The sequence below is a fragment of the Mirounga leonina genome, unplaced genomic scaffold, assembly GCF_011800145.1.
Source record: "Mirounga leonina isolate KUSES-001 unplaced genomic scaffold, KU_Mleo_1.0 Mir_115, whole genome shotgun sequence".
Taxonomy (NCBI): domain Eukaryota; kingdom Metazoa; phylum Chordata; class Mammalia; order Carnivora; family Phocidae; genus Mirounga; species Mirounga leonina.
The window spans coordinates 7500267-7527644 of record NW_023270268.1 but is presented as its reverse complement, the minus strand read 5'-3'; the positions used below and the strand labels follow the sequence as shown (position 1 = coordinate 7527644).

General features: G+C 54.7%; 3 protein-coding genes across 6 annotated transcripts in view; 1 reads left to right on the top strand and 2 right to left on the bottom strand.

Moving 5' to 3' along the window:
- Nucleotides 1-12436, bottom strand: part of TTC21A (tetratricopeptide repeat domain 21A) — a 31383-nt gene extending 18947 nt beyond the window's left edge. The window contains exons 1-9 of the mRNA XM_034992335.1: nucleotides 12356-12436; nucleotides 10952-11081; nucleotides 10024-10134; nucleotides 9184-9350; nucleotides 7350-7472; nucleotides 5668-5825; nucleotides 2847-2931; nucleotides 1411-1509; nucleotides 220-412 (exon numbers count right to left, since the gene is read on the bottom strand). Coding sequence (XP_034848226.1) covers nucleotides 220-412; nucleotides 1411-1509; nucleotides 2847-2931; nucleotides 5668-5825; nucleotides 7350-7472; nucleotides 9184-9350; nucleotides 10024-10134; nucleotides 10952-11081; nucleotides 12356-12382 — 1093 coding nt within the window. The 5' untranslated portion in view covers nucleotides 12383-12436. The remainder of the gene's footprint in view (nucleotides 1-219; nucleotides 413-1410; nucleotides 1510-2846; nucleotides 2932-5667; nucleotides 5826-7349; nucleotides 7473-9183; nucleotides 9351-10023; nucleotides 10135-10951; nucleotides 11082-12355) is intronic.
- A 144-nt stretch (nucleotides 12437-12580) lies between these two features.
- Nucleotides 12581-24676, top strand: GORASP1 (golgi reassembly stacking protein 1). 2 transcript variants are annotated; one of them, XR_004676932.1, is made up of 10 exons: nucleotides 12581-12742; nucleotides 16423-16503; nucleotides 17320-17523; nucleotides 18799-18885; nucleotides 19026-19156; nucleotides 19410-19632; nucleotides 20149-20299; nucleotides 20754-20903; nucleotides 21131-23487; nucleotides 24289-24676. XR_004676932.1 is itself a non-coding variant. In XM_034992318.1 (9 exons), exons 1-9 carry the CDS (start codon nucleotides 12680-12682, stop codon nucleotides 21379-21381), a joined length of 1341 nt encoding a protein of 446 aa, XP_034848209.1. In that variant the 5' UTR covers nucleotides 12581-12679; the 3' UTR covers nucleotides 21382-24676. The 2 variants fall into 2 exon arrangements, 1 of the variants encoding a protein (XP_034848209.1); XM_034992318.1 differs by having other exon boundaries at nucleotides 21131-24676.
- Nucleotides 22284-27378, bottom strand: part of WDR48 (WD repeat domain 48) — a 47494-nt gene continuing 42399 nt past the window's right edge. For 2 of the 3 annotated variants that reach the window (XM_034992288.1, XM_034992306.1), the window contains 2 exons: nucleotides 25867-26059; nucleotides 23609-25256 (listed from right to left, as the gene is read on the bottom strand). In XM_034992288.1, the coding sequence (XP_034848179.1) occupies nucleotides 25161-25256; nucleotides 25867-26059 (289 nt within the window). In that variant the 3' untranslated portion in view covers nucleotides 23609-25160. Of the gene's footprint in view, nucleotides 25257-25866; nucleotides 26060-27378 lie in introns of all 3 variants that reach the window. The other variant, XM_034992298.1, reaches the window with a different exon arrangement.

Below are 27378 nucleotides of genomic sequence, written 5' to 3'. Positions count from 1 at the left end.
TCATGTCTTTAGCTGCCCCATCTCTGCCTCTGTTGGAGTATGGGTTTCCGTTTCTATGTCGTGGAAAGGCGCCCGATCATACAATGTATGCCCAAACTCACACACCCTCTAGGGAGAATGCTTCTCAGCACCTGTCTTCTGGATCCACGGAGGCTACCCTGCTACCTGCCTTCCCACGCCCCTCACCCCGCCCCCCCACCCTGCCCAACCTGCATAGACCTGTCAAGGCAGCCACACTGCTCTCGTCCAATTTCATGGCCTCCGAGTACCACAGAGATGCCTCCCTCACTTGGTCCTGCAGGATGAAGAGATAGCCCAGCTCTGTGGCCACATGGGCATAGGAGGGTGTGGCCATGAATGTGCGCTCGATGAAGCTGCACACTAGCCGTAGAATCGCCTGGTGCCTCCCACACTGCAAGGAACGGACACATGGGAACAGGGAAACCAGTCAGTCCAGCCTGTCAGAACAAGGCCACGTCAGAATCGGGGGACGCTTCGGCAGGCCTGCTGGGGCTGCTCAGGAGAGCCTAAGGGCTGCCTGCGACCCACAGATGGGTCTGTGCAGTTGCCCAGCTTCCAAAGAACCTCACCCTGGCCACATCTGTGGAACCTGCCTCCAGGCACAGGGCCCTCCAAAGGGCCCATCTCCTGTCTGGCCACAATAATTGGTCCAAGTCACCAAGAAGTTTTTCAAAAACTGAGGCTGGGTCAGAGAGGCTCTTTTGTGTCCCGTTGACGGGAAGTGGCTCCGAAGACTGTGAGCAGCCATGTTCCCTGCCAGATGTGCAGAATGAGCAGAGAGCATCAGACACAGATCTGTGTCTCTGCGGGAGAGATGGTGTCCCCATGGCATTTGACCCCATGGGCTGGTTCCCAAGGCCCTGGAGCTACCCCGGTTTTTGCAGCAATTCCTTCTGGTAAATGTTGCTTTGGGGCTGAAGGGTCTGATAGAGACAGATTGTTTGGCAACCTGGTCCGTTTGCACCTGGTCTGCTCAGAGAGGTACAGGCAGGCCCGCCTTTCCAGGTCACTTCCACAGAGAGAATATGGCAGTCGGGCGCCCCTGCACCCCAAGCCACGGCCGGGCACGGCTCTGCTGTGTAACAGCCATAATACTGCCCTCTTCCCCCAAATGAGGGACCTCCTACTCTAAAAGCACTTCCAGCCTCAATCGTGCTGATCTTTGCAGTGTGTCTGAGCAGCGTTTGGGCCCAGATACAGAGCCTACATGATACAGTTATCAGCCAGAGGCAGGTAGGGGCCGCTGGGTATGGGCCACCAGCCCGAGAGGCCAAGTTTGAGCCAGAGAGGGGAGGACAGGGTATCCAGGCAGCTTCCAGGGGGCCATAGTGCTCCCCTTAGGAACACAGCAAGAAGCATGATTCAGAAACCTGGAAAGGACCTTCTTACCAGCCTGCTAATCACAAGAATTTTTTTAAGATGGAGGCTTGGATTTTGAGGCTCTCTTGTCTCCAGTGCCTTAATCAGATTTCTAACATGACTGGCAGCCTGTGGGGGACAAAACAGACAAGGTCAAAGGTAATATATAAAATGGGAGTTGGGCAGAGGTTTCAACCCCAGCATTCCCTGGGAGATCTTAAAATACCCACGCCCAGGAGCCAGCCCCAGAGATTCGGATTCAGCTGGACTGGGGTGGGCCTGTAGGTGGAGCTTTCGGGAGCATTGCTCAGCCAAGAGCTGGCACTGCCCCTTTGTTCATGGATTTGTGAAGAGAAGTTGCCCTTTCAGGCCCCCTCCACCCCCGCCCCTGCCAGAGACAGTTGTCACAGTGCCTACACAGCAGCCCACCAGGCCGTGGGCTGACTCAAGAGCCACAGGAAACCCTGGATGGGGCAGGACTACTCTGCTCAGTAGATGTGAGCAATGTTAACACTGAGCAGCCAGGCCTGGGGACAGGGGCAAATCCCAGGGGTTGAGGTGGGGGTTGGTGAAGGAGGGGCATTAATGCTAACTCTGCCGCTGGGATTAACCCTCAGGCCAGGCCCTGGGAAGGACTGCCCAGGGCTCTGGGGATGCCCGGAGCTGAGGACAGGCACATTCTCCTCCTGTTCCTATCCAGAGAGGGCGCTGGGGCCCTTGTTGAGGGTTCCTCCCAAATATGGACTGTACCCTCCATCTCACCCCACCCCACAAAACCCATAGTCTCAGAGCTGTGCAGAAGGAACCAGAAACTTCCTCTTCCCATCATGAAACGCTAACAGACTCCTGATTTGTCACTCTTTACAGAGGCAATGCTTTTATTCAAAAGGCAATGTTGTGGCTGGAAACACACTCTTCTTGAAAATTAAAACCTGTCCGGGCACTAAGGTTTTCATGAAGAATTCCAGATGTGTCTGGCTGTGTTTGAAGACTGTTTTGGGTTTCTCTGGAAAACTACAGGGCTTAGGAGCAAGTCTGGGGCTAGGTTCTACCTGGCCAATACCTGAGCGGTTTCAGCTACTCCTTAAAAAATGGCATTTCCCGAAATCAGGCACTGTTCCAAGTTCTCCCACATGTCATCCCACGTAGTCCTTCTACCAACCTCACAAAGTGATTGGAGGTATCTCCAGTTTACAAATGAGGGGCTTGAGGCTTCTCCAGGTGAACCTGCCCAGCCTCACACAGGTAACACGGGGCAGAACCAGAATCAACCTCACTGCCCGCCCAAAGAGCAAACCAGAGCAGACCTCCTGACCTCCTTATAGGGAGTACAAGGTGAGGGAGAAGGGAGGGAGCTGAGATCCAGGGAGCACCCTCCGAGGCCCTGGGGATGGGGGTGCTAAGAGTGCTTCTGCCCAGGCTGTGCTTGTTTCAAGGCCCAACTCCTGAGTCTTGAAAGAACTTACTGTGGTCATGTTGCCTTCTCTTGCAAGCTCATGCACAGCTAGGATTTGGCAGGCATCGATATTATATTCATCTTTTTCTAGGATTCTGAAATAGGAAGAGGAGTCACATGAATTGAGAGTATTCATAGGCCAGGCTAGAATGGTGCGGCAGCCACTCCTGATTGTCTGGAAATATCCAGTCTCCCTTTCTCCTTTTAATTATGGAACTCCTTTATTTGGCTGGACTCATGGCTACCCAGAACAAAGACTACATCTCCCAGCCTTCCCCTGCAGCTTAGGTGTGGCCCTGTGACTAAGTTCTGGCCAACAGGATGAGTGCAAGTGCCCCAGGTGACATCTAGCTGTATTCTTACAGCCCACCTTCTCTTTCTTCTCTTTCCTCCTTCCTGCTGGCTTGAAACATGGACCATGTGAGCCACATCCTAGGAATGGTAGAGCAGCAAGACAGAAGGAGCCTTGGACCCTACAGAGTTAAGCTGCTGTTCCAGTCCTGGACAACCACCCAGACTTTTACCTGAGAGAGGAATGTCATTTAAGTCATGTGTCTGGGGTGATTTGTGACAGAAGCCTATTCATATTCCAACTATCATAGACATGATCATGGTACTGTCCATGGTCCCACGGTCCCAGGGTGGTGGAGAGATGCTTGGGGGGTCATCTGCGGCTGTATGATAGAAAGGGAAGCTTGTTTTCCATCATGTGTCATTGTGAAGACACAGTTTCTGGTCATACATACTATGGGGTTTTCAATATTCTGTTTCTTTAAAGGAAACTTCCTATTTTTCAGCCTGGTCAGGGATGGCCTTGTGCTTCATAGAGGGTTACTCTAATTAACACCCAAAATTCCACCAGCATCGACAAGGCAGTCAACATTCAAACGGTTCTAACACTTTATGGTGATTCTGAAAGTATTGGGCACCAAATACATTTGGAAATTAAAAAAAAAAAAACAAACTTTAAAATAACTTATGGACTAAAGAAGAATCAGAATGGATATTAGAAAATTCTTAGAACCAAATGATACTGAAAATATCACATCCAAATTGTAGATACTGCTAAAATGGTACCTTGAGGAACATGCACAGACTTAAATGCTTATACTCTAAAAGAAAGTTGAGAATGGATGAGCCAGGCATCCGACTCAAGAGTTAGAAAACCAGAGCAGAACAGCCCCATAGGAAGGAGTTGGCAGGAAACCATAAAGAGCAGACATTAATGAAACAGAAAACAGAGATGTGATAGACACCAAAACTCAAAGCTGGGTCTTTAATAAAGACTAATAAAAGAAACAAATTAATGTTGACAAAGAAAAATAAGAGGGAATGGAAAAATAAATAATATTAGGGATGGAAAGAGAAACACACCTAGAGGGGGCAGAGATATTAAAAACAATGGGGGCGGGGTGCCTGGCTGGCTCAGTCCATAGAGCACGTGACTCCTGATCTCTGGGTTGTGAGTTCAAGCCCCACGCTGGGCATAGAGATTGCTTAAATAAGTAAATAAATAAAATAAACAAACTTTAAAAAAACATTTAAAAATTTTTTTAAAAATACAAAACAATGGGGGAGTTCTGGGAACACCACTAGCTGGGGAACACCCCCACAAGGGCAGGCGTTGGGTGTGGGACTCAGCCCACTGGCCCTAAACACTATTCCCCTCGGGTAGGGTAGCAGGGCCTTGGGCGAGGGAGACTGCGCATACCATGGTTGTGGCCTTCAGCCAGGTGCTCCCAGGATCCCGCTGGCTGAAGGCCAAGCCTCCAAAGCAAGGTCTTGACCCAGCTCCTGATGAGGACACTGGCCAGGTGTCAACTGTGGGACAGAGAAGCCGAGGCCCACACAGGCGCTGCACGAGGGGGCCCCTGTGGGTTGAGCAGGCCCGAATTGCGTTCATTTGCTACCGGGAGCCTCTCTCTGGGACACAGATTCCAGGGATGATGGTCAGAGGAATGACCATCCCTCCACAGGGAAGAAAGAGGTCTGCTTGTGTTTTGTTTTGGTTTTGAGCTGTGCTATAGACTAGCACAATTTAGTAATGATTCATAGTGATGACTTGTGGTCACTCAGAAAAAAAATAGTTAACTCTTTTTAGGAAGAAAATGAGTAGCATGCATTTTAGAATTACTTAATAAAAACAGTTCCAGCGTCAGAGTTTAAAGAGATAAGCTTCAGTTATCTAGAAAAGTCCATCCTCAGAAAACCTGGCATCAAACATCCCTCCCCCTCCAAGTGGTCTTTATTTCTATTGACAATGACAATACTCCAAAGTCACCTCAACTTGGTGTCTGGCTTCCACAAACCCCAGGAGCTCCCCAGCTCTTACTGTCTAGCTGATGTGCCCAGCCTCAGCTAAAAGTCTTCTCCCGGTCACCAACGACCTTGCCCCCTGAAGTTTTTATTACAGTGTATCATACCCATAGTTTAAAACAATTAAATAATGCAACAGTCCCTTTATGCTTCCCTACCCACCCCCCACTTCTTTAGAGGAAACTGCTTGTCGCCCTGTAACCTTGGTTGCTTTGGGCTCTTTGGGTCACTCCCTCCACCTGTCTCCTAAATAATGTGCTTATACCTCTAGATACGCCCATTTCTTTGTCCATCAGAGGCCTCCCTGTCCCCCCGCCATATGATCGCATCACTATTCATACCTCCTCTGTTGACAATATTTACTTTTATGTCTTGTTCCATCAAATACATGATGTCTCCCATGCCCCAGCTTGTAAGATGCGAACACATGAGGACCCTTGGCTTTGCCAAAAAAAAAAAAAAAGGACAGCAGCAGCATGCTGGTGCGGTGGTGTCGGCTGACCCCCGCCCCTCACCTGTGGCCTATTTCGACCGTCTGCTCCCAGTCCTGCTGAGCCAAGAATAGCTGCATCTTTAGGACCAGGGCAGGCAGGAAGCTCCCTGAGGTGATGGTGATGTGGTTCACCACCTCCAGCGCCCCCGTGTAGTTCTGCTGCAACATGAAGTAGGTTGCCTGTTGGAAGCCCAAGAGAAGAGCCTCCATCAGTGCCCAGGAAGGGAGGTCAGGCGGGGGGCGGGGGGGGGTGGTGTCAGGGTCTCTACCAGAACAGGAGCAGAGGCTGACACAGGGGCGCTGCAGGGCCCCTCAGCTGTGCCAGGGAATCCCTCCAAGCCCCGGGGGCAGGAGTCATCCCTCAGAGTCACAGATCAAAGTCCAAAGCAGGCTTGGCTTCCTGGACAGGCAAGGCAAGGGCTCTGGGGAGATAGGGGAGCCCTAGCAGGTGTGGGATACGGCAAGGCCACATACGGGCCACCCTAGGGGGAGACCTGAAGGTGCTGGGCACTTTCCAGTTCCACAAATGGCCCACTCATTTGCCATTCACTTCCTTGAAGCTTATCACTGAAAACTGCTCACTGGGGCCCAGGGTCAGTTCGGGCTTGCAGGCAACACCCTTGATGGGGGGGCTGCGGCACTTTTTCTCTGTCAAGGCCCACTGGGCTGGGGTTCTGGCCTCCGCAGGCCAATGGGCGCCACCAGGTTCTCCTGAATGAGCTATGACCCAGGTGTTTGAGGGGCAGAGAGCAATGCTCCCCAAGGACTTGAAACTGGACTCTGAAAAGGATAGCTTATGTTAGACCTTCGATAACCGCCCTCAAGAGACTTACTAAAAACAAGAGGATTGTTCTAGATAAAGATTTATGCATACACGTGCTCACTGCAGCACTCATTTCTAAGTGTAAACTGGAAACAATCTCCATGTCCAAACAATAGGGGATTGGGTTGGCAAATTATATGAGGTCCATACAACAGGGGATTGGTTTGATGGAGCTGTTCAAAATGACATTGGCTTATGACAAAATCTTACAGGAAGAAAAGGAAACCGAATGATAAGATGTCTTATGATTACAATTAAATTAAATAACAACAACCCTATTTCCCTCCCTGTGGAGGGTGCTCAGTGCCTTCTAAGGCACACCCTGAACTGCATGCGTAGAAAAAAGACTGGAAAACACTAAGGCCCTAAAACGTCCACATGAGTTGTTTGGAGGGGGAGCATGAAGGACATCATTTTAATTCGTCTTTTGACTTTTATAGCCTTCTGTTTTTTTAATGAGTACATACTCATTTTCTAATAAGATATATACTAAGAGAAGAGAATAAGAGGGCTAGCTTTTCCTTCATACATTGATCCAGTGGGGGTCACATAAGAAAAAAGGAACTTAATTTAAATTGAGATCAGACAACACAAACCATGTATCTCCTTTCTCTTATGGCCAACTGAACTTAACAGGTGAGAAGAGAAAGCGTGACAGAAAGATGTGGAGAAAAAAGGACAGACCCTGAGAAGACCCCATGCAGAACGAGACAGGGACTCACACTGAGCAGGCAGGATCGTGAGAGCCAAGCCTGGGCTGCTGTGTGACCCTGACCCTCTCCAGGTCCCCGCCCCTCATCGGCCAGGTGAGGGCCCAGAGACAGAGGGTCCCTGGCTCCAATGGCCCAGGCAGGGATCCTTCCCCTCCCCCCACTGCCCACCTTTCCCATCAGCCCCAGCACATCTTTGCTGTCCTGCATTCCTTGTTCCAGGTACTTGATGGATTTCTTCACGGTATAGGGCTTGTCTGAGGTGAGGTCCACCCAGCCTCGGAGCACATAGCTCTGGGATCAGAACAAGACAGAAGATGAAGTCCTTGGTCTTGCAGAGCCTTGGCCCAGGCTGCCCGCCCACCTTGTGTCCCACCCCTGTCACTCTGCACCCCGAGGCCCCACCAGGCGCACCTACTTGCAGACCCCAGGGCAGCCCTGCTCCCTCCCACTGCCAGGACTTGGCTCTGCTTGCTTCTGTGCCCACACAGCACTCCCAACCAAACCCCTTCCCCCAATTAACTCCCTCAAGTCTCTCAAACTCAGCCTAGGGGGACCCTCCTGTCGGAGGCCTTCCAAGACCTTCCAGGCTGAAGGTGGGTCCTCCCCGGGACCCCCACGGCTCTGCTGCCCCTACTGACATACTCCCACCTGTCTTGTTACTTCCTGTTTACACTGGGATCAGGAGGCCACCATGGGCCACTGGGCATAGCCTCTCCTGCTCTCTCCACGCCTTAGCCCAGCACAGGGCCTGGACTGCATGGGAGGCGGGAATGCCTTCTTGGGGGGTGAGCAGGAGCCATTCTAGCTCCAGGGCTTGCAGGCTCTGCTCCAGTCTTCACCCAGCCTCTGCTGGCAGATGGGTGGCCAGGCCTGGGAGGTGAGATCACAGGGCACTTGGATGACCATTGCCCTGAAGCATCCCGCATGCCCTAGACCAGTGTTTCTCAACTCTTTCCCATCGCTCCCCTCCTAAGGAGCCTTTTCAGACATTTTCCCTAATCATTTCCTCTCCTTCCAAGACATTTTAATATCACAGATACACTATCTGTTTATGCAGTGTGTAAATCTATGTTTTGTACATAAACAGTAAGATTTTTCTCACCCCCTCCTCGGGAAACCAATTTTCACCCCCTTGAGGGGTGAGATCATCCCCTGCTAAGGTGGAGACTAGACTGAGCCTAGATTGAGGCTTCAAACTCTACCACTAGTCCCGATCCACCACATGTGAGAATCTACTGTATGGGCTACCACTGATATCCAGCAGACCACTACAAGGAGGGAAGGTAGGCCCAGCATAGCCAACTCATCTAGTTTTCCAAAAGAAAACTACTGTATGGGCTACCACTGATATCCAGCAGAATCTACTGTATGGGCTACCACTGATATCCAGCAGACCACTACAAGGAGGGAAGGTAGGCCCAGCATAGCCAACTCATATAGTTTTCCAAAAGAACCAGGAAATCTGGGCTTTTAGGTAAAAATCTTTTGATTTCTAAATGTCGGCAACTAATTCAAGATTTAAAAAATATGCAGTACAGGGGCGCCTGGATGGCTCAGTCGTTAGATGTCTGCCTTCGGCTCAGGTCATGATCCTGGGGCCCTGGAATCGAGCCCCGTGCTCGGCAGGAAGCCTGCTTCTCCCTCTCCCACTCCCCCTGCTTGTGTTCCCTCTCTCGCTGTGTGCCTCTCTCTCTCTGTCAAATAAATAAATAAAATCTTAAAAAAAAAAAAGGTTTAAAAAACATTTAAAAAAATATACAGTCCAGGCCACAAAATGGCTAATCTGTCTGCAGATTAGACTCTGGACACATCCCAGCGTGTACTCGGCTAAACCCTGAGACAACGTGGGTGGGGGCTCCCATGAGACCTGAGGTCTTGTGGGTGCCCGGGTGCGGCCCTCTCCCAGTCCCAGGGTGCTCCGCAGGAGTAAAGGCCACCCCACTCGGATGTGTTCAGGTGCTGCTTTCTGCAGCTCTGTCCCCTCGATGCCCGAGGCAGGTACCTCTCTGGAGCTGCTGGAGATCTTCAGGGTGCGGTCGATGTACTCCTTGGCCTTGTCATGGCGGCCCATGAGCCAGAGGAAGAGGCCGCCATAGTAGAGCGCCGTTGCGCTGGCTGTCTTGCGGATTTCCTTCAGGCTGCTCTCGAGCTCCTGAATGGCTTCTCGGTCTGTGAATCCGAGAGGAGGAAGAGGGCGAGTCAGAGGGAGGAGGGCTGCCTGGTCCTGCGGGAGGCACTGAGGGCCCCGGGAGCTGCCTCTCAGAGGCCACTCTGAGGTCCTTCAGCGCGCAGCAGACCACACGCCAGCCCGGGGCCTGCAGGCCACAGGAGCCGCCCACGCCGGGATTTGGGTTTGCTGTCCCAGGTTTATCTTTTCTCCCCTGGGCCCAGCAGTTTGCCGAGTAGGCAGACCAAACGGAATCCCCTACCTCAGGCCCACAGTCCATCCCGAGAGGGGAAAGAGTTGTTTGTAGTGTCTTGGAATCTTTCCCTGACTCTAGAGAGATGGACGTTAGGGGTGGAGTAATTACATCAACTTGATTTGTCTCAGCAGGGTCTGGGCAAAGGAAAGCGGGGTGTCTTCCCAACTCCTGGGATCTGGAGGGAGGCCCCCTCCCACTCTCATGCTCTTTGTCCGTGGCTCCCACTCAGCAGGACCTGGGCACGGGATCTTCTTTGAGGCCCCCAAGGGGAGAGAAGGGAAGCCACTCCTCACAGGCCAACGGCATGTGCTGTCACTGGTGTATCGCCTCCCGTGGCAGCCCCTGGGGGGGGCGCCGCTCTGGAGTGGGGCTGTCTTCCACCAGTGGGGCCAGGCCTTGCTGGGCATTGCTGTACTCACCGATGGTTTCAGAGCACTTGTGAGCATAAATGAGGGCCATGGTGGAGCACAAGGACACATCTGGATGATTCCGGATGCTCTCCAGGTTGCTGATGGCATCCTGGATGTGCTCTGCAAAGAAGAGCCCACGTGGTTATGTCCCCAGAGGGCAGAAGGCTCTGTGGCAGACGCATGGGAGCCCTTGTCAGAGCTGACTCAAGGCTTGGCACCACCTGGCTTCACCCAGAATCATTAGGCTAATAGGTCCAAACATCCCCAGTGGCCCAAGTTCCCTGAAGGGGCTGCTGACACCATGGTCCAGGCTGCCAGGGGCTGGAGGGCTTGGAGCTCAGATGTACCTGTGAGTACTCTCAGGGACACCTGTGAGGCCGGGATTTGGGGATTTGGGGGGTCAGTTCTGAAGAAGGACCTCAGGGCATTCTCAGCTTAGCTGCTCAAGAGCCACAGATTACACTTATCCCTCCATGTCCACTGAGGTTGGCCACGGGCGGCTCAGCCAGCCCCTGGCCCACGACTACCTTCTGACTGTCAGTGAGTCAGTACCTGAGGGAGGCTCGCTCCTCCCCTGCTCCGGCACCATACCTGCCTTTACCCATACCTCCCCCTTCCTCCCTTTCCTTCACTACAAGCTCCCAGTTTCCAAGCCTAGGATGCATCCAGTAAGCATGCAGTCATGTCCCCCACCCACTCATTTTCCAGATAGGGACACTGAGGAGCAGAGCAAGGGTGCTGAGCTCTCTGATGTCTCAAAAGTCAACTAGATATGTCTTACAGAGCCATGCGGATTAACCTGGGAACCTAGCTACTGAGTGTGAGACTCTTCCCTTGGGCACATGGCTGGGGTACAAGGAGGCATTCCAGGTAGAGCCAGAGTGTCAGGGCTGGGCTAGTGTCTGAGGTCAGGAGGCCAACACTGGCAAGTCCTTACCTTCCCTGAGGATCCCGTAGGTTTTAAAGAACTGTAGGACAGGGTCATTGCTGAATTTTTCCAGGCCCAAGGCCGCGGCCTGCTGCACATGGCGGAAGTACTGTTCTTGGCTATAGTAAATGATCCCAGCCTGTGGAGAGAAAGACACAGTGGCAAGAGCCCCAGTCCCTTCTCTCTGTTCCCTCCCACTTTCTCCCCTATTCCCTGTGCCTCCTCCATTCTGCAAAAGGAAGGCGGGAAAGAGAACATTTGGGCCTCATTTTGTTCTTCACCAGCCCCAGGAGTAGCTCCATTGCAGTTCCCCAGGAAGGAGGAGCTTGGACTTGTTTGGGAATTGTCCACAGATTCTGGGTCAGATGTGATGGAGGATTCAGCTTAGGCTTTGTCTTAGTACGGGACTAAGGGGAAAGAGAGAGGGCCAATAATAAGAATGGGTACACCACCAGTTAGAGTTGTAAGTTACTGTGGGTTAAACACTTGTTGGGAACCGTATCAAGGGATTTACACCCATTATCTTATGCATTATTCTCTCCATATCCTTCACAGTTAAAAAATCTGAAGCCTATAGAGACGATGCCTTGACAAAAGTCATGCAGTAACAAGGGCTGAGATTTCAAAGTGAAGTCTCACTTCCCTTAAGGTTCGTGGGTGCTGGGGTTGGGAAGGAGATGTGGTTGGGTTGTAAGCAGTCTTGTGGGCCATATGAAAGAGCCCAGACATCACCCTCAGGGTAATAGGAAACAGATGGAATGGTTTCAAGCAGGAGGAGGGATGTGTTCCGATGTGTGTGTGTGAGCGGTGGTGGTGGTGTGGGGACTGCTGGTGAAGAGAGAGCTGAAGCAGAGAACTCTTTGGGGGGTGTGTGTGTGCGGGGTAGTGTTTCAGGTGCCTGGGGAGAGATGGTGGTGATCGTGGGCTAGGAGATACAAAGCAGCGGGTTCTGTCAGGTCACTTGTAGGAGCGAACATTTCCTGCTGATAGACAGGACCCGAGGTGAGAATGGGGAAGAGTGAAGGCTGTAGGATCAAACAGTGGTGCCGTCTACTGAGGTGGGGGACGCAGAAGAGGCAGAGGCAGGGGAGGGGGAGATGTTGGCAAGATGGTAGAGATAGGTTTTGGATACGCCGGTTGGGGGCAGCTCGAGGACAAGACTGGGTGGGGATGCTGATTTGGAGCTCAGGGCCCATGGAGAACACCAGAGGAGAAAGATGCGCTCGCCGGGAACAGTGAGGCCAGAGGGGGCCAGGCTCTTCATGAGCGGCCGGCCGGGGACAGCGAAAGGCGGGTAAAGGGGACAGCAGGAGCGGTCGGAGAGGTCACAGGAGAGCAGCGGGACGCGGGGGTCTCGGGGCCAGGGGCGGAGAGTCCCGGAGGGAGCGGCTTGGCCGCACTCCGACCACACACCATAAGGGAGGAGTCATCGCTGCTCATCTCCAGGCGCCCGCGGCTCCGAGTCCGGGTCTGGCGGGGCCGCGCGGAGCTGGATTCCCGAGCCAGGGTCCTGGGCACGCCTCTCGCGGCCGGAAGTTGGAGGCGCGCGTCCTTGGAAACGGAGGTGAGGGCCGGTTGCTAAGAGCGTCAGAGTCAGGGGTGGGAGAGGCAGGCGCCCACGTGACAAGGCGCCGGCAATCGAGCGCCGAGAGGGCGAGTGCGCGCTGGTGGCGCCCGGTTGGGCGGCCGGGTGGGCACGGCCGTACGGGACACGGGCGCCGCCGCCGGGCCGCCGCCATGGGTCTGGGCGCCAGCGCTGAGCAGCCCGCGGGCGGCGCCGAGGGCTTCCACCTGCACGGGGTGAGTCGCCCCCGCGGCGCCGGTGACCTTGGCGGGGCGCCCGCCCGGACGCGAGGGGACGTCTGACCGCCGGCTCGGGGGTGTTAGCGGCGGGGTCTCGGCCCCCCGAGAGGCCGGGGTGTGCCTCCTTCCCGGTGGGGGGTGTGCCTCCTTCCGGGTGGGAGCCGCCTGCGGGAGGCGGCGCCGCGGCTCTCCGGCCCCCGGGCGGCCCGGCGCCAGCCCCGAGTGCCAGCCATGCAGGAAGCGGGAGCGTTTCCTGGTCCGGTCGGGCCGCCCGGAATGGCACTTCTCCCGGGTGAAGATTACTCCAGGTCCAGTCGGGACGCACGTGTGCGCTTAGGTCGTATTTGTGATCGCCTCCTTGCTGGGCCTGGGGAGAGCCAGCAAGGCCGAGACCCTAGCTCCCCGCCCTCGGGTCCATGGAGTCGGGGTGGCCAAGTGGACGCCGACTGCCAAGGAGCCTGCCGGCGCGCTCCCGCCGTCTTGGCGTCGGACAGGACTCGGGTCCGGGGCTCGAGGAGCAGTGCCAGCCAGCCAGGGAGAGCCTCAGCAGGAGAGCCAGGAGAATGCCGCAGAAGGCACGGGGGGCGAGCGTTGGCAGCAGGGGAGGGACCAGGAGGTCTGGACAACCGGTTCTGGGCAAAGGGGAGACAGAGCGGAGTTCCTAGAGTCTGAAGGTGAGGAGAGGGCCCGCAGCCAGATGGAGAGTTGGGTGGCTTTGTGTACTGTGGAGAAGGAGGGAGAGGGGCAGGAGGGTCTCCGAACCCACAGGGCAGCGAGGAAGGACCTCGTGTTCTAACATGGGCACCGTGGATGGATTGCAGACCTGGGTGTAGGGCGGCAAGCTGGTCAGCTTGGTGCCTGGCTGCTGAGGGGAAGGCTAGAGGCGGGGGTTCCTAAAAGGAGAGCCAGGTTGGCTTCAGGGCCCAGAGTTGACAGAACCCGTGTTCGGTGATGGGCTTTCTCTGGTTGGCATCACGGTGAGGCAGGCACCTGACAGAAAAGGTGGACAGTGGAATGCATCCCATCAGGGGAATCTTCCAGCAGGTTGATGGAAAGCAAAGAAACTGAGGACTTGGCAAGAGGGAGAGGTGGGGCAGTGGGGGGGGGGGGGAATGTGGGAGAAGGGCTGAGTGGAGAGGTGAAGGGATTGGAGGTCTTCCATCCACAAAAACAGGTATTTTCGAGCACGTGCTCTGGCAGGCCGAGTTCTGGGTGCCAGAGATAAAGCAGCGGACAGAACGGACATCGTCCCTCTTCTTATGGGGCCTACCCTTGGTTGCTGGCGCGGAGAGAAGGGAGACAGACGAGATAGAAATACAAATACATGGTAGGCGGTGATCAGTGCTGGGGAGGAGAAGAAAGTAGAGCATGTGTGTACAGAGGATGAGTGGGTGCTGTTTTGGATAGAGGGGTCAGGAAAGGCCTCACATCAAGACACCTGGGAAGGAAGGAGTGGACAGTACAGATACTTAGGGGAAGAGCGTTCTAGGCTGAGGGAGGCCCTGAAGTGGGTTGCTCCGGTTGGATTGAGGAAGAGCAGGAGATGAGGCTGGCGTGCATAGGTGGGGTGGCCCGTGTGAGGAGGACAAGCGGTACAGGATGAGGCCAGGTTCTGCGGGGGCCTGTCGTGCCCCAAAGATCTAGGATTTTCTTCTGCCCCGTGGAGCCATCGGGACGTTTTCTGCGGAAGTGTGACATTACCCAGTTACATTTTTTAAAAACTGAAGAACACGCGTGCCGCCTTCTGGAAATGCTGGCATTCTCGCTGTGCGCCAGGCATGTTGGGAAAGTCCCTGCCCTCAGTGAGATTAGAGGCGTGGAGGGTCCCCCCAGGAAATGGTTGTTACCTGTCTGTGCAGGCTCTGGGTTGGACTTCCTGGGCTCCGATTTCTGAATAATGGAGTACTTTTCCTCCTGCGGAAGTCGGTGCTAGTAAAAGGGTTAAATGCAAGGTAGGGCAGGTGGCGCAGTCCCCTGGGACCGAGCCAATCCTCAGCAAGTGTCAGCTGCTATCCCTTTAATTACATTAGATCCCCTGATGGGGAAATCAGGTGGAAAGTGTTGTGAAAGCAGCAAGCATCGAGGGGCTGTGGGGTGGGGGTGATGGGAGCCCCCAAAGGAGAGCCGGACAGGGGGCAGCGCTCGTGGCGGGAGCGGGGGTGCGGTGGCAGCCGCCTAGATTATTTCTGCGCTAGAGCCCTAGTGGGCGATGGCAAGGCCCGGGGCCAGGGCAGTGGAGTACAGCCAGGGGACAAGGTCACGGCGGTGGGTGGGGAGAGGGCCGTGGGATTGGAGGCCTGAGCCTCTGGACCTCAGTAATGATGGAGGGCAGCTGCCAAGGAATAACTGAGGAGGGCAGCGGGCCGGCAGCTGGGTGGCTCTGGCCTCGGGAGCAGAGGGAGGCAGAATGGCATGAGTAACTGTCCAGTGGCTTTCAAAAGACACCTTGTCCCAGCTTGCCCATGAAGAGAGAGGGTCAGGGCTCAGAGCTCCCCTGTCGCAGGCCAACTGGGACTGGAGTCGGCTTCTGGGCTCACTGTCGTTGGAAGCCATGGCAGCTTCTGGGGGTGGCAAGCAGGGGCTCGGTGGGTGGTGACCTAGCTAGAAGGGCGTCCTAGTTCCGGGGGCGAATTAGCCTGGATCCCAAGGCTCAGGGCGAGCTCTCCTTCAGCTTGGGGAATCCAAGACTATAGGGGCTGGTGGGTGGCGGAAGCCACAGGGCCTTCCCATGGTGGGGGCATCCAGAACCTGAAGACACGTGAGCCCTGTGTCCTCTGGGTTGATGGCTGACCAGCAGGACATCAAGTGCTCACAGCCAAAGGCCTGAGGGTGTGGGGCCCACCGCAGGGTCCGGCCCTGGGGATAAAGGCTGCATTGTTTGAGCAAGGCTCTGTAAATGGGGCCTTTGAGATGGATTTCTACCCCAGCTGGGAGGCCTGGTTGCTGTGTGTTTGGAGACAGCAGTGAGTTCCGGAGTACAGGGTTGGAGGCCCCTTGGGCTAGGAGCCGTCCCCACACAGTAGTGGAGACTAGGCTGTGAGGCGGGGATTCGGCCCTGCTCGTGGGGCTCCCTCTCACAGGGCTCCCAGCTCAGGCTCATCCCTGTCCCTTGCGTCTGCTTCCCTCAGCCACACTCCTCAGCAGCTCCCACGCCTGCCCAACTGAGCTTGATCTGTCACCACAGGGTATCTGGGGCCCTCTGGCATCTGGCCACAGGCTGCCCACCCTCTCTGTCTTTCTGAGCACAGCCCTGGTCCCACCTATCCTGGGGCCCTCCCTTCCTGTCCACATCGAAACCTTTCTGGTAAACCTGCTGGCTTCCCGGTGGCCCCAGCTTCCCCACAGGCCTCTGCCACCCTGTGTCTGTGGGGTCTACTAGAAGCCCCCGGAGCTGCCCTGGGCTCTCCTGTGAGGCATCCCTGGAAGCAGGATGTGTGGGTCACGATCAGACAAGAGCCGTTTCCTAAAGAGGACGGTCTTGCCCAGGAAGGTAGCAAGAAAGGATGGAGTTACCCTGACAGTGCCCACGTGGGGCCTGCCTGGAACAGTCGTGCAGTGCCCGGGTCCTTGCTGGGACAGCGGAAGTGGTGATGGACGGTCTCTGACATTGGGGGCGGGGGGGTTTCTCGGGGAGTCACGAGGCTGGTGCCGTGACTGCGGCCTCTGCTGTGGGACAGGTGCAGGAGAACTCCCCAGCCCAGCAGGCGGGCCTGGAGCCCTACTTTGACTTCATCATCACCATCGGGCACTCGAGGCTGGTGAGGCTCCCGGTGCTACCTGCCGTGTGTGTGTGTGTGTGTGTGTCTCTCCTGTGTCTGTGCGTGTGTGTGTGTGTCCTGTGTGTGTCCCGGTGCTACCTGCCATGTGTGTGTGTCTCCTGTGTGTGTGTGTGTCTGTGTATGTCTCCTGTGTGTGTGTGTGTCTGTGAGTTTGTGTGTCCTGTGTGTGTGTGTGTCCTGGCTCCCAGTGCTACTTGCCGTGTGTGTGTCTGTGTGTGTGTCTGTGTGTCCCGGTGCTACCTGCCGTGTGTGTGTCCTGTGTGTGTCTCCTGTGTGTGTGTGTGTGTGTGTGTGTGTCCTGTCCCACAGCAGGCCCCACCCTGCTCCTGCCTCCCTTTTCTTGCGGAGGGAGGCCCAGCCCATCTCTCCTTATTCTAGGCCTGTACTCAGCTTGATGGGGGCCCTGCCCAGTGCCCAGCTCCTGAGCTTTCTGGGGTGGATGGGCGGTGAGGGGGCTCTTGGAGCTGGACACGAGGTCTAAGGGGCCTGCCTCTCGGGGCATGAGAGGTGTCAAGGTGGCCAAGGGGCTGCTCAGAGAGTCAGAGAGGGGCAGCCCTGCGGTGCTCTGGATTGTATTTTCCGGGGGGCTGAGGGAGGCGGATTTTGTGGTGCTTAGGGGTGGTGGGGGTTGCGGTGGTCGCAGGCCCAGACCCTGCCCTGGCCCACGCCCACACAAGACCCTGCTGGGGCAACTGGTCACCTGGGCCCTTCCCCATGTCAGACCCAAACTTGTCTGAGGGGCCCCAACCCGGGTTGGGGGTGGGGCCCTTGGCGTCAGCCCCGCTGCCCCCACAGAACAAGGAGAATGACACGCTAAAGGCCCTGCTGAAGGCCAACGTGGAGAAGCCCGTGAAGCTGGAGGTGTTCAACATGAAGACCATGAAGGTGCGCGAGGTGGAGGTGGTGCCCAGCAACATGTGGGGCGGCCAGGGCCTGCTGGGGGCCAGCGTGCGCTTCTGCAGCTTCCGCAGGGCCAGCGAGCACGTGTGGCACGTGCTGGTGAGTGGGCGCAGGCTGGGCGTGTGGGGGTGGCTGGCGGCCCGGGGGGTAAGGGTGGGCTGTGGGGGCAGGTGGGCGAGGCTAACAACCAGTGCTCCTGGGAGAGGGGTCCCAGAGGGCCGCTCATCATCCCCCGAGCTGTGCACCTTGCTTGTTAGCCAGGCGACTTGGGGCACCTTCTCACCCTCTAAGCCTTGGTTTGTTATTTTGAGGGGTGGGCTACCATCTACCGGAGAGAGGAGTTCTTGTGCTGCCAGAAGGCTGCTGCTGCTGGTCTTTATAGATCGTGTCTTTTCTGGTAGGCTCTAAGGTATACCAGGATCCAGGCGTTTCTGGCAGGTCCCCTGAGAGCCCCTTTGGGCCTGGGCGGGTGCTTGGGGGCTGGGTCTTCCTGAATCTCAGTGATTGAGTTGTCACAGATGTTGCTGTTAGTGTCTGTTCTCTCTCTCTCTCTCTCTCTCTCACACACACACACACACACACACACACGACATGTACATTCTTTGATGGTGCCCCCAATGTTGAATGCTTGGTCCCAGGGCTTAGTGGAAGGAGGGTGGAAATGGACTGATGTGATTTCTAGCCTCCTCTGTTGCTCACTGACTTCTCGTGGGAGACTTCTCAACCTTTCAGCCTTCCTCGGTTTGTCCATGAGTGCAATGGGGGGGGGGGGTGATGAGGCAAATGCCTTTGCATTTCTTGGGGTGACTGGGAGATTGGGAGTGGTAGAGTTTCCCAAGGGAGGAAATGATCCTTGTACCCAGTTCTGCTCCCTGCCCCTGCCTCCAGCCCCTAACACAGGGGTCTTCAGCCATTTGCCTGCACCAGTAACAGCACAGCAATTGGGCACTTATTGTGGGGCCAACCTGTGGTTTTCATTCTTTACCTATATTCTATTTTTAATCTTCTCAGCAACCCTGTGAGGAAGTACTGCATATCCTCCTCTTAATTGTGGGGAAACTGACGCTAGGGGGTTAAGTATTTGTCCACAGTTACAGGCTAGAGGTTGGTGGAGTCAGGATTGAACCCAGATCAGATTCCGGAGCTCAGGGCTGTGAGCGGTGCCGTGGTGCTGCCCTCTGCCGGGCAGGCTGTGCACCTGCGGGAGGTCGGGAAATGAGGGAGTGGAGTAGGAGAGTCTGGGCTTGAGGTCCTGACCTGGAGCCCAAGGACAAGTGTCCCGCTCAGGACCTAGAGAGGCAGCCCCCTCCAAGCACCGCCCCTGCAATACCCAACTCAAGGAGCAAGACGGGTAGTTGGTGATTCTTTCCCCAGGACGTGGAACCTTCTTCACCTGCCTCCCTTGCTGGCCTGTGCCCCTACACAGACTATGTGGTTGGCTCAGACCAGATCCTCCAGGAGGTGAGCAACCTTTGGTTTGCCCTTCCCAGGCTCCCCGGATAGGGTGTGGAGATGGGTGCTGTCCATGAGAAGGGCCTCGTTTTGTCGAGGCCTCCAATCCCAGTGCTGGGAGCGGGGCTCAGGCGCTGGCTTTGTCGTAGTCCGAGGACTTCTTTACACTCATCGAGTCCCACGAGGGGAAGCCCTTGAAGCTGATGGTTTACAACTCCGAGTCCGACTCCTGCCGGGAGGTGACTGTAACTCCCAACGCAGCCTGGGGTGGAGAGGGCAGGTACTTCCTCAGTCGGAGGGCGGCGGGGTGGGGGCCCAGTAGAGCCCTGGCTGGACCTGGCCACTGGACATGGATGCCCAGAATCCCACGGTGGGGGGGCGGAGGCAGGGCTCTGGGTCCAGGGATCCTGAGGATGACCACTGGTCCAGGAGGCACCCTTTCTGCCCCTCACGGCCAGGAGTCGGTGGGGTTGGCAGGTCTAGGAAGGGCTATGGGACAATCCCCTGGATCGAATGTTTCTGGACTTTGGCAGTCTGGGCTGTGGTATTGGCTACGGGTATCTGCACCGGATCCCAACCCAGCCTCCCAGCCACCACAAGAAGCCACCTGATGCCCCGGCACCTGGTGCCCCACCACCTGATGCCCTGCCTCCTGATGTCCTGCCTCCTGATGTCCCGCCACCTGGACCCACCCCCCAGGACTCTCCTGCCCCTCCCAGCCCAGAAATAGGCTCTAGGCAGGATGACTACATGGAGGTATGAGGGGAGCATCTGCCAGTGAGGGGAAGGGGGAGCTTCATACGGGCAAAGGGGCCTGGCACCTGGGAAAAGAGGACTCAAGGCTGCTGTCACCAGGGGCCTATTTGTGGAGCCGTTGGGAGGCTTTTCTTGCTTCTGGGACCCAGCGGAAGCAGGTGGTCCCATCCTGGGACAGTGAAACTCACTTTGGTTCTCCCGCCACTTGGGTCTGGAGGTGAGGGTAACGGCAAAGCACTAGTTGTCATTTTCCTTTCATGAGCGGGAAACGGAGGCTCAGGTGCGCAAAGCCTTGTGCTGTGCCTCAGTGAGTCTGTGGTAATGCTGGGCCAGAGGCTGGGCATCCAGAGGCCTCTTGTGCCCGACTTTAGATCCCCTCTAGGGGAAGGGCAGGTCCCCATGGCTGTTTGCTCCGTCACGCAGAGTGGTACTTCCATGGCCAGTGTGGGCCGGGGTTGGACTACTCTGTCCCGACTGCCCCTGCCCTGTTCCCTCCTTCTTCCCTGGCCCCCGTAGGCTCTGCTGCAGGCACCTGGCTCCTTCATGGAGGGACAGCTTTCTGAGCCTGGGAGTCCCAGCCATGGTGCTCCAGACCTTGGGGGATTCCCACGTCCTATGGAGACTCCTCTTCAGCCTCCCCCTCCGGTGCAGCGCGTCATGGACCCAGGTAGTGAGCGGGCTCTGGAGAGGAGGCTAAGGTGCTGACGTGGGCCCCAGGTTGAGGGCGAGGCTTCCGTGGCAGCGCCAAAGCTTCCTCAGACCTGCTGATGCCTCCTAGCTCACATATGCCCAGATGGTCGCAGATGAGCCGGTCCGACATGCTGATGGAGGCGGGGGGGGGGGGGGGGCACTGCAGTCCACAGAAGGGAAGCAGCCTGCCCAAGGTCACGCAGCAGAGTGGGGACAGAGCAGGGTGCGGGCCCTCCGCCACTGTGCTGTTCTCGTTCCTCAGCAGCAGGCAGTGGGGACCACTTTGGGGTTGGGTGGGGGCACCCCCATGGGCTGAGATTACAGTTTCAGGCCGGGCCAGGCGCCCCAGGAACGGGGCTGAGTGAGCCCAGGGTAGGGGCCTTCCGGGAGTCCGGGTTTTGTGCTGGCGAAGACTCGCACCCTTCCCCTAGGCTTCCTGGCCGTGTCGGGTCTCTCCTCCTTGGAGAGCAGCAGCGCCGGTGTCTGGCCCAGCCTGCCCTCGGCCACAGAGCTGACCTGCACAGCTCTCTCAGCCTCCGGGCCCGAGGACGTCTCCAGCTGCGGTTCTCACGAGCGTGGCGGTGAGTGGCCCACACCTGCGGAAGCTTTCCGGAGGGACCCTGCGTTGTTGGCAAGGCGGCCCTGAGTTGCTCGGCTGGGTGGGAGGCTGGCTTTGGGTGAAACACAGCCAAAAGCTCCTTTCCCCATCAATGCCTGGAGTTGGGGGGGTGGTGTCAGTGGTGGCTGCTCCAGGCCACGCCGGCCCGGGGTTCTGCAGGCCTCCTCAGCCCCTCCCTGTATGTTTCAGGTGAGGCCACATGGTCCGGATCAGAGTTTGAGGTCTCCTTCCCGGACAGCCCAGGCACCCAGGCCCAGCCAGACCACCTGCCTCAGCTAACCCTTCCCGACAGCCTCACCTCTGCAGCCTCACCGGAAGACGGGCTGTCTGCTGAGCTGCTCGAAGCGCAGGCTGAGGAGCCGGCAAGCACAGAGAACCCAGATTTCGAGGCAGAGGCTGAGGAGGCAGCCAGCCAGGCCCAGCTCTCCACCCCTGAATAACGCCCTTGGCTGTGTCGAGGCCCCTGATGGCATTTCGTGAGGCCTAGATGTGGGGAAGCAGCTTAGGCCACGCTCCGTAGCCCAGCCCCTTGCCTGATCCCGGCCCAGCGTGCAGCTTCCTAGGCGATGGCTCCCAGGATGTGCAGGGACTTCTGTGGCTGTGGGGGGCGGAGGGGGGGGGCGCTTGTGTGTCCACATAGACCCTACTGGTGTCCAAGAGATGACCTCCCAGCATTAATTGTGCCTTATGGTCCTGGCTTTGGGGAATTGTGCACTCAGACAAATCCTTTTGGGGTGGTGGGAGGCTGGGAGCAGCACCCAGATTAAGTTTTGCAGGAGCTGGGGTAGGAGAGGAAAGGACTGTGCTGCTTGGGTGGGGCAAAGAGCCTCAGTGGGTAGGAAGATGAGGCCGTGGGCCAAGGGCATCTGTTGGCCACGTACCCTTGGGTCCAGTGCTCGCTCCTGCTTTGGTCACTGTGGCTGCCCAGGAGGCAGCAGGGTCCACACAGGGTCGTGTGTGCAGATGGAGTGAAGGAGGAAGGGACAGGTCTGGAGTGTTCGCCTAACACTTGGCAGGGCGTGCCTTGATTCTTGCGCAGCTCAGCTAGCCCTTGGGGACCCCAATTACCGTCTCCTCTGTCCTGTGCCCTCAGTCTCTATGCTGCCCTGCACAGTTGGCTCCGGCAGGCTGACGTCTGCCAGTCCCAGCCAGAGGAGAGAAGCAGTGACCTCGCCCCTCTCTCCTGGGAGAGGAGGGTTGGAAATTCCGGGCCCGTCAGCAGAGACTCACTTGTCCTTGGACCACGATGTTCCTTCTTCCCCAGGGTCTACACTCCACAGACCCAATATCCCTAGTAGTGACTCCTGTCAGCTTCCCAACTTCTACAACCATCTCTTCTAAATAGATACAAGGCATCCAGGCAGCCCCAGTAGTGAATACAAATGGCAAATTTAAGCTCACCATCCTGAGCAGACTCTCAAAGCCATTCCTGACTGGATCTCTTTACACAAAGCTCCCACCCTAAGGGGGAACGAGGGGCCTGGACAAGAGTGGGCAAGGGCCATTCCGTTCTTTTCCAGAGTATGGAAGGAGGCTGTTTCCTCCACCCCAGGTACCTGGAGAGGCTAGGACTAGGCCAGGTCTTCTGCTCTACCTGGTTCCTGCAGGAAGAGGAGGGCTCCACACAGTAACCAGCTCCCCATCCCCTGAAGTCCCTCACCTGCCCACTTCTTGCTGGTTGCCACGAAAGCAGCCTCTCTGGCCTTGTCTTCTAGCTGCTACCCAGTTTAAAGTCCGACCTTTGCCGCTTGATCTGTAACGTGTGCACTTAACAGCATTCAGAGTTCTGTTAGGCCCATAGGACAAGGACTGTCTGCTCTGGAGGGCGCAGACCAAGTATATGCAGGGAGGGCCCCCAATGAGCAAACACTTCAAATTTCTAGCACTGTGACTGCAATCTGAAGCAAGGCCTCCTCAAGCCTACCATAGCAGCTGATAAGCCTGCTGAACAGGGAGGCATTGTGTCCGAAGCCAGGGCTGGAGCTGGGTTCTGGGATTGTCTGGGAGCCCAGTGTCCGCCTGTAGGGATCCAGGAAGTAGAAGAGAATCACCACAGGACTGTTCTGAGGCCACCTTCCCTGAACTGCAGCCTGGTAATATGGCCCAAAGTCACCCTCACCCCAGGATTCTGGCTCTTCCCTCCCTTTGACACACTCCCCGCCCTAACCAGGGGGATAAAATGGGTACTGATGCTAACAATTGCCAGGGTAAACATGGAACCAGAAGTTTCTCTGTAATCTGCTATGAAGGAAAATGACAAGTGAAAGAAATAAAGGTGTACTACGCTTTGAAATATTTTAACTAAAGCCTTTATTCTATACAACTGTGAAATACAGATTTTTACCCTTTTGGCATTGCAGACTGTCAAATTTTCTGGAAACTTACTGGTCTGACTGAAAGGGAAAAAAAAAAGCATGCTGAGGGTCAGATCTATGACAGGAAGGGAGTGCAGCCGCCCCTCAAGGCTCGGCACACAGGGCAAAATGGCCCAGCGAAACCCATTCCTTTAGCCCAAGGGCCCCTCCGGCAAACACAGCAGAGGGCTGGTAAGTGAGTTGTAGGATTTTTTTTGTTTGTTTTTGCCATTAATTCACAACTATTGCTAAAAAATGTGCACCAAAAGCGCACCGTTGTATCCAACAGATAGAAAGGATTTTTTAAAAAAAGAAGCCGGTTGCTCTCTGTGTAAGGGGGAAAGACTCACTGGAAATGTGGTACATCTTTGCTCACTTCTTCCAAGTGCTGGAGGCAGTGACCTGTCCACTTTCCAAAGGAGGCTGACCAGCAGTGAGGGAACCCTGTCTCTACAGTTGTGCAGGTAAGAATATCTCAAATAGAAAGGTCTGGACCCAGGCCCATCAGCTGCCTCCAGCTGAACCTGTGAAGATGTAGAAAAGAAAAAACCTTCCCCGCTCCTTCCCAGTCCCTGCTGTTGTGGGGACGGACCGCACGCGAGCTGGGGAGGCAACTGGACTGGAAAAAACTGCCCTCTGAAGGCACTTGTGCTTTTGGCTTCCTACAGGAGGCTTGTCTTAACGTAGTTTTACAGCGGTGGACCATTGTTCTATTCTGAATACAAATGACCTTGGGGAGAATCCAAAGTATTTTTTTTCCTGCCAAAAGTTGAAGTGTTTATCCCCAATAAGTTATATTCTGTACAAGAATCAAATGATTCTATGAAAGCTTCAGATTGTTAGAAAGAACAACGAAAAGAGCTCTGGATACAGGTACCACAACAAAACCCTGCATATAAAACTCTGGAGAAAACAAATATGTATACTTCCAGGATGTGAATATCAAGTTAACTCACTAGGATATCCTTTTTTCTCTGACACCGTACATTTTAGGTAGCATTTAAATGAAGCGAGTATCTCCTCGTGGTCTTCAGTTGCGATGGTGTCGCAATGCTCAGAGCGCAAACCTGTGGCATCACGTGGCTTGGCCCCTCGACAAAGCTGGACACGGCAGGGCAGGGAAGGCGCTGCACCTGCCCGTGGCTGCCGCACGGCTGGGGGCACCGTGAGGGTGCGGCAGCCCTGGGCGCTGCTGGGCGTACTCCAGTCTGGCGGTCCAAGTGCTACGTTCCAGCACCCAGAATTTCTACAGGTCTTCCTAAAAGAATGCATCTGAGATGCAATATTAAAACAAGCCCAACAAGGATAATTTATTATGAAATGGGCTGGCTCTGGAATTGTACAACAGCAAATTCCTATTAAAAATAACTCTTAAATGTGAGAACAACTTGCTTGTTTTTAATGACCGACTTGGAAAAAGCCTTCATATGTGCTGCGTGAATGGAATGTACTCTCTTAGAAAAGCTCCAGAGCATGTGGGTTTGAGGTTGAAACACAGTGACAGACGTGGCTCTACCTATGTGTCTCTAACAAGTGCTAACAGACAAAGATAAGGTCCTTTGAAACGAAAGGAGGAAGCCAAGTCTGCTGGCCTGCCGTCCGTTCTCTACATCTCACAAGACACAGTGTGCTTGCGGGCTGTTCTCGCATTCTCTGCCTCCCTGGGGACAGCTTAATCTACACATGGAGACTGGTTTCTATTTTACATCGCTATTAGTCATTTCAACTGAAAGAGAATCTCGGTCCATACCAAATCAGCCATTAGAAGTCTTGCTCCCGTTGGGGCTCGGTGGGCTTCCTAGGACTACTCTCGGGGCCATAGAGGAAGGTCAGTAAATGAATACCCAGGAGTGCTCACCCACCCCTCACGTGGACTTCTGACGGTAATGGAGGGTGAGGTCACCACCACTCTTCCATATGAAGTGCTTCACTGTTCGGAGGTCCATGTTTGGATCTAAAACCTGAACAGCAAAAAATAAATAATAAAAAATGTCAAAGCCTCTACTTTGTAATATCCGAGACCTTTACTGCGAGCTTAGGGACGCTCATCAGGGGATCTAGCTCGTCCTCTCGCCCATACCTGGTGGCCTGCTCCTGCTGACAAAGCCCCCACGCATGCAGACATGAACGCGGCTGGTGCGGCTAGGCCAGAGATCCCAGCTTCAGCCGTTTCTCTGAGGAAATGCCTCAAGTGCATCTTTATCTAAAACAGTTCCCCCAATGCTCCACCCACTTCCACTTCACATCCTACACCAACACGGCAGATACTGCTCTGCCGATCAAGGCGATCATATGTCTTTTTCTTGTCAGGAGAAAAAAAAAAGCAAGCCACCAGCACATTCACCATTTGTGTGTGCATTTCAATCTCATATCCTTTTCCCGAGAACCTCACTGGGATAAATAGAAACTTTAGGATGGGCTGCAGGACCCTCCAGAAAGGGCCTCACCAACAGGTGGGAGAGAGCCAGCACTTCCAAAGGTAAGAGACATGGGAACCATAATCACACCACATGTAAGTTTCTGAGCATCGGCACCAGAAAAAACGGGGCCGTGGTCCTCAAGTGCACTTACCTGGTCCTGGCACAAAAGTTCAATTTTCTCCTCTGCCAACACAGCAATATCCTCTTCTTTTTCCTGTTCTCCTGGTTTTTCATTATTAGAAGAGCTAGTGGTTTGCGACTCATTATCCAAGTTGATGATTTTCTCATAAACATGTTCCATTACTTTCCGGACTTGGAGCATGTCACTAGCAGAGAGTCTATCCCTGTAAAAAGCAAGGGCAGATTGTGCCATCACGAAATCACTGGATACTGTCTCTTAAATATTCTTTGGTGTTCACAATGGATAAAGATAAAACAGCACAGAAACATAAACCAAGAAGTGTTTTTAGTTACTGCCTTAATCTAGTTTTAGAATTGCCAACACATTCCCATCGTGTTCCCCTAAGACACAGATTAAGTGTAAAGTGAGATTAAATACATGTTCTTAAAACCTACACATACATCAAGAACAGCCTTCTGGGTTTTATTCCCTTAAAGACGATCCTAGAGCATGGGCAAACTAAATGCTCCTGGCAGGGAAGGCAGCCCCCAGTGTTTACCAGGCTCCAATTCCTCCGGTGCTCATCTCTCCTACGGCTCTCGGCCCTACAGCCAAGACCTCCTGCCTGAACTCCAGGCCACAAGCCCAACAGCTGGCTGGGTATCTCCAGATGGACATCCCACAGGCACCTCAAACTCTACCTGTCCCAAACCAGATTCATCAACTTCCTCACTCCCAAACCTACTTACCTTGTATCACTAACGTCAGTTAAAAATGGCCTACCCAAGTAGCTCAGGCTCAAACTCTGAAAGCCATCTTGAACTTCAGTCATTAAATTTAGCTGAATCTAGGACTTGCTTAAAATAATCTGGGGTGTGTGTGTAGGTGGGTGGGAGGGAGGCGAGGTAGAGATAGAGATGAAGCAAAATGTTCAGCCATGTGTCGATAACCCTGGAGCTATCTGATAGGATAATGGGGAGTTCATGCTCCTGATCTCTTTTTTGTATATGTTTGGAAATTTCCATAACAAAAAGCTTTCAAGTCTTGTTGATTTTACTTGCTCGGATATATATCCATGAGACCTCAGCTTTCCTTTCCCACTTCTGGCCACCCCTCCATCCTCTGCTGTAGCTACACTGGCCCTTGTTAATTTTCAGGATCTTGTGCATGCTCCCACTTCCACATCCTCAATCAAACCATTTCCTGGACCTGGAATACCTCTCTTTTGAAATTCTATCCATTCCTTACATGTCCAGCTCAAATTCCATGTCTTTCAAGAAGCCTTTCTGGAAAGCTCCAGCCCACAATTCATTTCTTTCACCTACTCTCATCATTCCCTAAGCATCCATAAGAGCAGTTTTTATACACAGATTGTGTCCTAAACTATGCTGTGGCAAGAGACAAAAACCAAGTCTTACTTTTTTGAACATCTGTGGCCTACCACAGGAGGTACTTGGTAAATGGTAAATTGTATAAGCTTTCAATAGATCTCCTTTACTATAAAAGCAATCATAAAGAAGAAGAAAGCTCTGGCAATTAATT

Coding starts and splice junctions, on each gene's coding strand:
- GORASP1 (XM_034992318.1), top strand. CDS start 12,680: ATGGGTCTGGGCGCCAGCGCTGAGCAGCCCGCGGGCGGCGCCGAGGGC. Junction 18,886..19,025: donor CAGACCAGATCCTCCAGGAG/GTGAGCAACCTT, acceptor GCTTTGTCGTAG/TCCGAGGACTTCTTTACACT. Junction 20,300..20,753: donor GCAGCGCGTCATGGACCCAG/GTAGTGAGCGGG, acceptor CCCTTCCCCTAG/GCTTCCTGGCCGTGTCGGGT.